The 12,467-nt window shown below is 39.1% G+C and overlaps 2 protein-coding genes across 3 annotated transcripts; both read left to right on the forward strand.

The window, feature by feature from the left end:
* Positions 1 to 414: 414 nt before the first annotated feature.
* LOC140776474 (suppressor of mec-8 and unc-52 protein homolog 2) lies at positions 415 to 6,754 on the forward strand. Of its 2 annotated transcripts, none has more exons than XM_073120196.1 (12): positions 415 to 574; positions 660 to 763; positions 1,599 to 1,739; positions 1,841 to 1,890; positions 2,290 to 2,404; positions 3,501 to 3,549; positions 3,655 to 3,744; positions 4,261 to 4,329; positions 4,416 to 4,539; positions 5,154 to 5,509; positions 5,793 to 6,176; positions 6,316 to 6,754. In XM_073120196.1, exons 2-12 carry the CDS (start codon positions 714 to 716, stop codon positions 6,589 to 6,591), a joined length of 1,704 nt encoding a protein of 567 aa, XP_072976297.1. In that variant the 5' UTR covers positions 415 to 574; positions 660 to 713; the 3' UTR covers positions 6,592 to 6,754. The 2 variants fall into 2 exon arrangements, with proteins under 2 accessions (XP_072976297.1, XP_072976296.1); XM_073120195.1 differs by having other exon boundaries at positions 424 to 574; positions 655 to 763.
* Positions 6,755 to 7,287: 533 nt separating this feature from the next.
* LOC140776137 (phosphatidylinositol 4-phosphate 5-kinase 6-like) lies at positions 7,288 to 11,996 on the forward strand. The gene is made up of 9 exons (XM_073119723.1): positions 7,288 to 7,976; positions 8,190 to 8,888; positions 9,111 to 9,278; positions 9,401 to 9,566; positions 9,871 to 9,987; positions 10,083 to 10,276; positions 10,354 to 10,463; positions 10,549 to 10,633; positions 11,182 to 11,996. The coding sequence occupies exons 1-9, from the start codon at positions 7,576 to 7,578 to the stop codon at positions 11,465 to 11,467; spliced, it is 2,226 nt and encodes a 741-aa protein (XP_072975824.1). The 5' UTR covers positions 7,288 to 7,575; the 3' UTR covers positions 11,468 to 11,996.
* Positions 11,997 to 12,467: the final 471 nt, after the last annotated feature.

Consider the following 12,467-nt stretch of genomic DNA (forward strand, 5'->3'; position numbering starts at 1 on the left):
TCAAATTCAAGCAAAAGAATGCTCTGCATTACACATTGCAGTTGGACAAAAGGATATAAGCAAAGTATTCAAAAGCATATCATTCGAGCAAAATAATGCTATGCTATTATGTTAACACTAGAAAGTACAAGATATCTTGGTCTTAGAATGTTAGAAATAGAGAGACAAATTTTAAGGTTAAATGAGAGATATTTTAGGTATTTTAATTAATTTAAAGTAAATTGTAATATGTTTTATTCTATCAAATGCTGTTAGGTTTAAGTTAAAATATAATAAATATTTATGATATAATATTATAGGGTGTGAATGATAATAAAAATAAAAGTTAGGGTGCTTTTGATGAATTTACAGTTGGCTATGTAACCCTAACTTGGGCCAAACATGCTAATCTGGGCCGAGGAAAATTGGGCCAAGCAATAGCCCGATATTATCTCAATTCCTCCTCGATCTCTCTCTGTCTCTCCCTCTCGCTTGAAGAAAACCTCAAAAAATTTCGTCGAACCCTAACGACGAATCGAACACCGGAATAATCTAGTCGAGCTCGAATACGGAAGAGGAAAACCTAGCAGCAAAGGTATGTGAGTTGTGGCATCTCTTATATTTACTGATTCGTTCGAATTTTACCTCATGAAGCTCCTTTTTTTTTGTATATAGTGCAGTTGTGCAGTTGAATAGAGAGATTACAAGGAGAAGATAAAGTTACAAGATTTCCGATGGCTTCGGCGAAGAAGAATAATTACAAGGAGAAGATGATGCGCCGCAAGTACGTGTTACTTTGCCCCATGGATTTCTTCTTCTTATTCTTACATATGGTTTGATATTGCAACTTAGATAGGTGCAATTTGGGGACCTGTTTACACTTTTAGATAAAGGAATTGAGATGACTTGGAAGAAAGCCTTTGATTTTGATCTTTGATTTGTTTACTGTCTAATTCACCGACATTTCATCATTGAATCGGTAGTGTTATCTGGTTTATAAGTTTGTTGCCATTTATTAAGTGTTGGGATGAAGCTAGGTTTGACGCTAGGCTAGATGCGACTAGTGCAAATTATGGGCCAAAATTGTGGACGCGCCATGTATGTTCCTTCGATTACTTCTGATACGTACGAGAGTGCTGCTCGTTATTTTTAAGTTTTTATTACTTGGATAAATTGAGGGGTCATTGCGCATCCCCTTTTGGAAGATGTATTTATCTGTTTGCATAAGTTGTCTTTCTTTTTTATTTTATATATTTTTGGTTTTGGAATCATATTTGATGTCTATGCGTGTTTTTTCTACTTTAAGAAACTGTTGTTTTGGCGTTGAATTTGGGTGAGGGCTTCAATGGACAGAAGAAGCAGTTCCGGAACTTTATGGATTCCAATTAATGGAATTGAGAAGAGGTGCTAAATTATAGAAAGAACAGTAGCATGTGCAAAGTTATAGAAAGAACAGTAGCATCTATGAAGCTATACTTCTTTCTGGTCTAGAATTGTTTACAGTTATGGAAACAGAAAACTTTAGCGATGCCAAACTTACAATTAGATCCACAATTCATTTCCTTTCTCCAATTTATGGTGTTTTTTACAAGCTTTATTTAACCTCTTCTGAATAATAGAGAGGAGAAGCGGGAAGAACCAGAAACACCTAGATATCGAGATCGTGCTAAGGAGCGCAGAGAAGATCAAAACCCTGACTATGAGCCCACAGAGCTTGGCTCGTTTCATGCAGTAGCTCCCCCAGGGACAGTTGATTTGAGGTAATTCATCATTGAATTCTTACCTATGAGACTTTCTCCTTATCCATCTTCCTTTGTTTGCTTGAGAATATACCGAGTGTCTTCTATTTTCATTTTTTCAGGCTAGCAGATGCACATAAAATATCTATTGAGAACAGCAAGTACCTTGGAGGTTTGTAGGCTGATTACCTTTTGACTAATTTGAAGGGAAACACGAGTTATCCATGTTAATTTATCATTTAATCTTTTTGTTAAGCAGTTTATTCTACCATTCTTTTATGAATTCTTTCATATATGTATTATTGACATATTTGAGTTTAATTGGAAATGCTTGAAGATACTTGACAACATTGTTAGGTCTCTGAAGTCTGAATTGTCATCTTTCTCTTCCAGATTTAGGAGAGAAAAGAAACTAAGATAGATTGTGTTAAATTTGTTTATTTTGAATATGACTTGATATATGATTGGCAACATTGCTCAAGACATTTGAAGCCAACTTAGAATAGACTATATTTGTCTTGATTAGCTGTATAGAAGAGTGTTCTGAAATGTTTTTTGTTTTTGTTTTCAGGTGATCTGGAGCATACCCATTTAGTTAAAGGCTTGGATTATGCTTTGCTTCACAAAGTAAAGAGTGAAATTGATAAGAAACCTGATGCCGAAGATGGAAAGGATGGAAAGCCAAGGTATGCTTCTTTGTTAATGTAGAATTTTCTGTATTGCGTCCTGCTCTAGCTTGAAGAATTGGTAATTAGTTCTTAGGCAAAGTTCCTTGTTATTTTTACTTACTTTAATTCTTGGCCTTGACATTAGTGATATTTGATTAATCTGATTATCTGAGTCTCAATATCTATATCTCTCTTAACCCACTCTTGCTATGTAATTAGTCATTTACAAAAGAAAGAAAGGAGAAAAAAACTATGCCAGAATCCTAAATTAAACCTTACACTGTGTTAACCTTTGCTAGTAAATAGAGGATTTGAGTCTTGCAAATTAATTGGAAGAGTTATTAGTTTTCTCATATGACCTGCATGAGCAATTGAACTGTGTTCTCATGGATACATCACAGATACTTTGGTCTAAACTTAAGCTATGTATCACATGAGCATAATCACTTCATTTCACTTGCACTTAACCTTCAATGTCTTGTCCCTTTACATTAGGAAACAGGGAATATTCATGATGGCTTTTATATGTAAACCAGAGTTTATTGATATCTAAAAGAGATACTATGACTGATTAATTTCCCACTATCATGTTACATTATCTTTTCTATTAATCTCTTTTCTTTAATTTTTGCACTTTTCTACTTCTCTCCTTACATAAATTCACTTTTCTCTTGATATTTTTAAGCACACTGATTGGTTGGAGATTGGGTATGAATATATCATCTTTTTGTGTATGCACATGAATAAGGGCTTGGGCTGGCCTCACTAGAAAATTTGTATGCCGTCTCATTTCTTTAGATTTTGCAAGCAATTTTCTTGTGAGCACACCAAATATTATGTACTGCCATTTACTCTCTCTGGTTCTCCTGCCATGATAAAAGATATATCATTCAATTATCTGCAATGAAGCTGTTGCCTTTATATGAACTATTTGCATGTTATCTAGAGTAGTATTTTCACTACCGCAAACTCCCAAAAAAATATTATCTGTTTTTCTTCAGTAACCGTTGACTTCTGCAACTGTGCTCATGGTTTTTCTTGACATAAATTTTGAACATCATTTGCATGTTTGCACTTCTATAACAATTGACAAGGATATATTGTCTCTCCACAGAGTAACAAAAGAAGATCAAGCAGTCTCATTCCGTACTGCGACTGCAAAGGTACATTTAGTCATTGACTTTGAATTATGAGTTTAAACATTTAATCCGAAGGCTAAACTCTTGAACAAGGAAACTATTTGATGCCATTTTTTGTTGTTGTTTTAGTCTGTGTATCAGTGGATCGTAAAACCACAAAGTGTAATCAAGGCAAATGAGATGTTTCTTCCTGGTCGAATGGTGTTTATATATGATTTGGTATGTTATTTTTTCCTTCTGACTTTCCTTGTTTATTACTCTATTGCTTCCTCTGTGCTGTGTCCTGCACTCTGGTGTCTCATCTTGTAGAAGTGAAGGCAAAGGTAGTGTGCTTATCTTTTGTTACTATTGTTATGTAAGAAATGATATGACATCTCTGGATCTGATATAGAACCTCGGAAATGCTCCACAGCTGGCTCAAAATAATTTGTACTAGAATTTCATTTTGTTGTTGTTATTGTTGTTGCTGCGAATATTTGGTACTCATATTAGCGGTGTCAGTATGTTTTTCCTAAGAGATTGTTGTGGTATCTCTGTGATAAGATGCTGCTATATTTAGATTTGTGGAACTTTGTGAGTAAGTGATTATCAGTGTACTTTAATTCCTCTTTCTATAAAGATGTTCACATGCACTGATATATTCCTCCTCTTGTTTCAATTCTTTTTCTTTTTTTAAAGCTAAAACGACCACCATGAGGGACAAAGAGGTAATCTAATTTTTTTTAATGTAAATAGGAGGGCGGATTTACTCATGATATTCCTACTACCCTCCATAGAAGTAAAGCTGATTGCCCAGTTCCTGAGGTATAAGCTACTTATTTCCTTTCTTAACATGTTGCCATTATTGTGACTATGTAATTCAAGTGACCATAATATTTTTTATCTTTTAGGAAATGGTAACTGTCAGTGTGGATGGTTCTGTACTTGATAGGATTGCTAAGATTATGTCATATCTTCGCCTTGGATCATCTGGAAAGGTCCTCAAGAAAAAGAAGAAGGATAAAGATACCAAAGGTAGGTTATTTTATCATTGTAAGTCGAAATAAATGAGAAAGTGGCGAATCTGTATATAATCTTCAGTTTGGGATGCCTTCTTGGGAATTGGGAAATTCATTCTTAAATGTCCTATATCAGGACTAGAATTGGTATTTGGAAGAGAGGATTTAATAAAGGACTTGTTAGTCTTAGAGGACATAAGAATGGATAGGCAAGAACTGGAATTTTCTTTTCTTTTCTTTTCCAGTGGTTGCATAATGTTAATTAATTTGAAAAGGCTAAAAGTGTAAGACCAAGAGGTATCTGGGCAGAGTATTACATTTACTGCTACCAAAGATAAAAAAGATTCCCCATATTTTTACTATATTATATTAAATTTTGTAAGCATCTATGAATGCCAATTATTCGCCCTGTAATGGTGATGTCTGACATGATATTGCACAAGGATATATACTATCGGATGTGCAGTCACTAGTGGAATTTTCTGGATCTGAGGATCCTGATGAGTAGACATACCTGCACCCAGTATTCACCTCCATGTAATAAGGAACAAGGATGTATGACTTATTTTCTTGAAAATGAAAGTGAATCTTGGAATTTGGACATTAGCTTATATTTCCTTTATGTGCTAGGGAAAAATTCTACTGTTGGCAATGGTTATGATGAAGAAAAGATTGTACAACCTGATGGCTCTGTTCCTAAGCATCAGCGAGAAAAAGAAATGCCACTGCCGCCGCCACCACCACCCTGCAAAATCAACGCTAATGGAAAAGAAAAACAAGCCCCTCCTATTGCTAGGGCTGAAGAAGACGATATATTTGTAGGAGATGGAGTTGATTACTCCATTCCTAGTAAGGAAATGAGTCAGAGCCCGGTTTCGGAGGATATGGAAGAATCTCCACATAACCGTGACAAGCAATCTTATTTCAGTGAGCCTGTTTATGGCCCAGTTCCACCTTCTGAACCTGCTCAGGCTTGGCAACAAACAGTGAGTTGAAAACTTTTTAGTTTGATATATGGAATTTCCTTTTGGAATAGAAGTAAACCTATATATCTAGTAAAATTCTGAACTACTAATAAACTGTTGATGTATAGTACAGAGTTGGTCCTTTTTACTGTATTCCAGCTACAGATTGTGTACTCATGAGTTCTTTTAAATATCTATCAATTCATTTCCAGTTCTCTCATGCAAGCACTGTATCTTTGAGGAATTAGGACATGCTTATTGTTGTAATTATTTTAAACAATTTTGTTGCTCTTTCATGTGGCAGAATGGGTATGATGCCATTCAAGCTCAAATGGTGGCTGCTGGATACCAAGGAGAATGGTCAGATTATCAGTATGCTGAACAAATGGCATACTCAGAACAGTATTTGCAGCAAAATATTCAGGAATATGATGCAGTAGCAGGGCCTAATGTAGCACAGGATCCACGGTTCATGACTCAAGAAGACAAAGATCGGGGCTTAGGATCTGTTTTCAAGCGTGATGATCAGAGACTCCAACAACTCAGAGAAAAGGATGCTCGGGAGAAGGACCCGAATTTTATTTCTGAGAGTTATTCAGAATGTTATCCTGGCTATCAGGAGTATAATAATGAGGTAGTAGATAGTGATGACGAAGATGACTTGTCTAAAATGGACATGGGTGGCCGGGTAAGATATTTGCTCCTTGTATGATAACCTTTTGCATGCATGTCGGTTTAGACTGGCTTCAGGCAGATTAGATACCATTGACACGATAATTCATGCTGGTTTACATTTGAAGCACTCCTAACAAATAATCTTGGAGCAGGCCAAGGGTCGTCTTCATAGATGGGACTTTGAGACGGAAGAGGACTGGGCTACATATAATGAGCAAAAGGAGGCGATGCCAAAGGCAGCATTCCAGTTCGGAGTAAAGATGCAAGATGGGCGGAAGACAAGGAAGCAGAACAAGGATCAGAAGCTTACAAATGAGCTTCACAAAATTAACAAAATCCTCGCAAGAAAGAAAGCTGAAAAGGAAGGAACTGATGATGGCGGGCAATACGATGAGGATTTGCCGAGTGGAAAGAAGCTTCGGGTTTGAAGTGTTGTGTTTTATGTTAGAAAGTGAAATCACTGTAATTTTGTTTGTGACATCTACATCATTCTGGTAATGACTGTAAGCTCTCACTCTCAGCACAAGTATATATGCTGCTTCCATCTGCTTGGGTTCAAAGTCATAGAGCTTTTAGTTCCTGATTTTATTACATTACAGAGGTCCTTAGTCTTTTGAGATATTATTTTAAATCGCCACACTGAAGAGTTATTCTTTTTTAAGACATCGAATTATATTTATCTCGCAGTAATTATAATTAATTGAGAAATGAATTTTACTAGAGTTTGGTTGATATTAATTACTTCATTTGACGGGAGAAGCCCTCCTGGTTTTCTGGTCCACACCTCTTGTGTCGGTTAAAAGGAACTGTCACACCACTCCCATGCATGCACTCGTCAAAAAACCAGCATACTCTTTTCACACGACAACAAATGGAGCCCAGGGCGCTCTGTTTCAACGCAGAGAAAGCTACACTGCCCAAGGAGACATCAAAGAAGAAGACCTGACTACATTTATGTGATTTTCCTGTTTCACCCCCACACCACAGACTGCAGGGACAAACACTCTCAATATTTTCAATTCAGACCCTGCCTTTTACATATGAAATAAGACATTTTACTGCAAATGTAACGGACGACAGGGGTGCTATCTTCAAATTTCCAGTCCTTCCTTTTTGTCCCCTTGCCTCTGTCTGCGAGCAACGACTAAGAATAACACCTCCTCTCCTCCTATTCTCCAGCAAGAGACCGAGAAGTCTCCACCTCCCTCTCGCCTACAAGTGTTGGGCGCCACCGCCTTCCTCGGGACCCAAGAAACTCTCACTTCCACCTCAAACCATTCTCCCACCACCATGACCACCTCACAGAAGAAGAAGAAGAAAACGAAAAAGAAGAAGAAGAAGAATCAATCATCTTGCATGCATCCATCTCAAACAAATGAATCCACGCATATTATAGCCATTGTCATGTTATAATGTTGGACGACACCAACCCCAATCCCAACTCCGAGGACGAAGTCTACCACGCGGAGCGGCTCCTCGCGAACGGCGACTTCTACACCGGGCAATGGCTGCGCAGCCTCCCCCACGGCGTCGGGAAGTACCTCTGGACGGATGGGTGCATGTACGAGGGCGAGTGGCTCAACGGGAAGACCATGGGGAAAGGGAAGTTCTCGTGGCCGTCCGGCGCCACCTACGAGGGCGAGTTCAAGAACGGGTTCATGGATGGGTTCGGCACCTACACCGGCTCCCTCGGTGACACCTACCGCGGCGAATGGTCCATGAACCTTAAGCACGGCCTCGGCGTCAAGTCCTTCGCCAATGGAGACTACTACGACGGCGAGTGGCGCGCCGAACTCCAGGACGGCCAGGGCCGGTACGATTGTTAACTCACCAATCTTCTCTACCAACATTTATCACGGTGCTTTAGAGACATTTTAATTTATATGCTCAGGAATTCAAATCTCTACCTCTTGCTCACGTACCATTTTAATATATTTTCTATGTATAATACAAAAATATCGTTATCTCCCGTGACTTTCTCATCTCTCCTCGACTCCTCTTCTATAACATTTTAGACTACTAACAGATATGCATGGAAAAATGGGAACGAGTACGTCGGGCAATGGCGAGCAGGGGTAAGCCACGGCCGCGGATCCCTGATTTGGGCCAACGGCAACAAATACGAAGGGGGATGGGAGGACGGTCTTCCCAAGGGAAACGGCAGCTTCCGGTGGGCGGACGGGAGCTTGTACATGGGCTGTTGGAGCAAAGAAAACGGCGTCTTGCAGCAAAAGGGCGTCTACTACCCCTCGGCGTCGGCGGCGTCGCCGACGGCGAGGGACCCCCACGACGCGTTGCTCGCCGGGCTGGGGGACTGCCGGGTGTCCCAGAGCGAGACGGTGTCGATCCTCCCGTCCCAGAAGACGTTGAATTGGTCGGGGGTGGAGGCCGAGTTCTTGCAGAAGCAAGCGGTGTGGAGGTCGGGGAAGGCGTCCTACTCCCGCCGGAGGAAGAGCCGGGCGTCGATGGATGTCTTCCGGAAGTCGAATGGGCACGTGGAGAGTCTAATTGATGCTGGTGATGGGGGGGTCTTGGAATTGGATGGAAATGGGGAGGAAGGAAATGTGGTGGGAGAGGGTGTGGTGGATGAGGATGGGAGAGTCACGACGGCGAGGTCGCCGCAGCCGATACGGTGGTCAATCAGGGAGATCAAGAAGCAGGGGGAGACCATTTCTAAGGGGCATAAGAACTACGATCTCATGCTCAATCTCCAGCTTGGAATCAGGTAATGTACTTCTCCTTCTTGGTAGCATCTAAAACATCTTGCCTAAAGTTTGATGGCTTTTTTTGAAAGAATCAAATAACGTAGTGATCTTTTGAAGAATTTATAGTGATAATTGTGATATGGATCTTTATGCCCGACAAGTATTTTTATTTGAATTCATATGTTCATCTATACTAATTGTTAGTTACATCTCTGTTGTTTGATTTGTGTTCCTTTGAATAGGCATGCAGTAGGAAAGCAATCTGCTCCCACATCCCTTGATCTCAAAGCATCAGCATTTGACCCTAAGGAGAAGGTGTGGACAAAGTTCCCTCCTGAAGGAAGCAAGCAAACACCTCCACACCAATCTTGTGATTTTAGATGGAAGGACTATTGTCCACTGGTCTTCAGGTCCGCTCATCAGATAGATCCTAGGAACTGTCTTCTTCTTTTTTTCCCGAATTTGGGCATGTAAATCTTTCATTGTTTCCTAACACAATGAATCCATCTCTGTAAATGGTGGGGTTTTTCAGGACTCTCCGCAAGCTCTTCAAGGTTGACCCCGGAGATTATATGATTTCTATCTGCGGGAATGACGCTCTTCGGGAGCTCTCCTCACCTGGAAAGAGTGGGAGTTTCTTTTACCTGACAAACGATGATAAGTACATGATAAAGACTGTGAAGAAATCAGAAGTAAAAGTAAGTGCACTTTACTCGGTTGATGTGTTGTTGTTATGTTAGATGGGATTATCTATTCATCCTTAAAATCTTTAGTTAGTATAAAAATTGCTGCTATAAATGTGCAAACTATTACACATGCTGCTGTATCTTATCAAATATTCTGTCCTCTATGAAATTCTATTGTAAAATCATAAAATGTCATCAATTCTATAGAGGTAAATGTGGTATTTTGGAATTAATGGCATGCTGCAGAATGCGAACCAAAGTTAGAAGAGATCCAACAATTTGTGATTTAACTTGATGTGCACTTCCCATCGAACAGGTGCTTCTCAGGATGCTTCCAGCCTACTACAACCATGTCCGAGCATTTGAGAACACTCTAGTTACAAAATTCTTCGGCCTGCACTGTGTCAAATTGACTGGCGCTGCTCAGAGAAAGGTTAGAACAGGATGCAAATTCTCAAGCCAGCAAAGAGATGGCCTAGAGTCCATTAATATTGAGGTGTTTATCATCTCTCTTGAAACTTAATGCAGGTGCGCTTTGTAATAATGGGGAATCTTTTTTGCTCTGAGTATCCGATCCATCGTCGTTTTGACCTCAAGGGATCCTCCCATGGTCGTATTACCGATAAACCTGAAGCAGAAATTGACGAGACCACTACATTGAAAGATCTCGATCTCAATTTTATTTTCCGGTTACAGAGATCTTGGTTTCAAGAGTTCTGCAGGTAATTGTTTTGGATTTTGCCCAAAATTGGGCAATTTGGAATTAAACTCTGATATTGGGCCTGGATTATTTTTGCAGACAAGTGGATAGAGATTGTGAGTTTCTGGAGCAGGAGAGGATTATGGATTACAGTCTTCTGGTGGGGGTCCATTTTAGTGATGCATGCCAAGATGTGGTAGCCGCTGATGGTTATTCTCAAACTTGAGCAGTTCTTGAAATATGTGTATTATTGTTTCAGCTGTGAGGTTAAAAGGTTCCTTTTTTAAACCACAGGTAGCGGTGATTTTGATAGCCTAATTGAAGGAACTCCCTGCTTTCCTCGGGCAGACATGGACCAATTTCTTTGTGATCCTACACGGTATGGATGAAGAAAATGGCCAGTCTGCTGATTGTTTATCCAGATATAGTTTTGATATTCTCAATTTCATGAAAACTATTTAGGAATCATATGATCACAATGGTCAGAAATTCAGAATATGAGTCGGATCGTATATCATTTTGAGTTTGAACAGATGGATCCTGATTGTTGCATATGTAAATCTTGTCATACTTAATTATCTTAAATAGCTCCAGTGAAGGGTACAACCAGAAGCTTATTAACTATCGTCATTTTGTTTGCATAAAATGTATAGGAAAACACATGTGGTCAATAAAATAGGGTGCCTCATTTTGTTGATTCCATTTGAAGCTAGCAAATAATTTTAAGACCAAATCAATGGATCCCGTCTCTCATGCTATGGCAAATAATCCAAGTTGAACAATTTATGGTGCTTTGCCATATATAACTCACAGCCCACTTTGAATCTCCCTAGTTTAGTTGATTTGGTTGTTCAATAAATTCAGTCTGCAGGTCTATATATCTAATTTTACTTCTCTTTCTGAAGTCGTCATGTGTGAGTTATGCAGATGGGCGACAATCAAACTAGGTGTGAACATGCCAGCTAGGGTTGAACAGATAGTAAGAGGCGACGGAGAATCTTTGCTGATTGGGGAACCCACAGGGGAGTTTTATGATGTCGTGTTGTTCTTCGGAATCATTGATATTCTGCAAGATTACGACATCAGCAAGAAGCTTGAACATGCATACAAGTCTATCCAGTATGACCCAACCTCAATATCAGCTGTTGACCCAAAGCAATACTCGAAGCGGTTCCGTGACTTTATTTACAGAGTTTATACAGAAGATGCATGACTTCATTGTTCCCATGACTTGAGTGTTCCACTAACAGATCTATGTTGAAAATAAATTGCATCTCAACAAGTGATGATTTCATTTTTCGTTCAGCTTCACATCTTTTGTAGAATACCTCATTGATCACTCTGGAAGCAGTTGCCAGAAACATATTCGTCGCCATGGAAGGATCTCTCTGAAGTTACTGGAATTGCTCGGCGCACAATCCAACATGCATCTCTTACTGTTACTTATCCATAGATTTGTTACATTTTCGACAGCTATTATAGTGATCCTTTATATAATTATTCATAGTACACAGTGAATTTACGGGCAATGTCAAGCTGACCCAGAACTGCATATGATTCTATCAGGTTCGCAGACGAACACTTATCTTTTTGTAACCATTTTTGTCCCCCTCAGGAGGCAATGAAATTCTGGGGTTTCATTATTTGATGTTAACAGAGAAATGTATAGAAGAGTTTTGACTGAATTTCGAAATTGTACCAGCTCTGTAATGCTATCTTCTTTCCTTTGGTGTATATTTTTCTGAAACATAAATGCACTATACAAGACATCCAGTTATTGTTTATAACCTCTACTAGTTTTTGTAATATTAGATTTGTCTGCAGCACCACCATTTAGATGATTGATTGCAATGAACAGGTGAGTCCTTAAGAAAAAATATTTCAACATTTTGTTTGACAGGATAAAGTTAAACTTATAGGCGTAAAATGCTTATCAATTCAGCGTTTAGAGACTCTTGGATTATGAATAAAATTTACGAGAAAACTAACAAAAATTCTTTTGCCACTTTAGCACAAAACCTAATTATCGTACAAGAGAATCTTTGCTTCATTCCATTAATGCTGTCACACCAAAATAGGATGGCAACAATGAATGCCAACCCACGTAAAAGAGTTTCGATAACCGTCTCTTTCTTCATAAAACTCCGATAAGGATTCCTAACGTTGTTCATATTAATTATGCCAGCATGTCACAACATACTCGGTAATAATTA

This window comes from Typha angustifolia, chromosome 14 (assembly GCF_048772165.1).
Source record: "Typha angustifolia cultivar Huaian chromosome 14, ASM4877216v1, whole genome shotgun sequence".
Taxonomy (NCBI): domain Eukaryota; kingdom Viridiplantae; phylum Streptophyta; class Magnoliopsida; order Poales; family Typhaceae; genus Typha; species Typha angustifolia.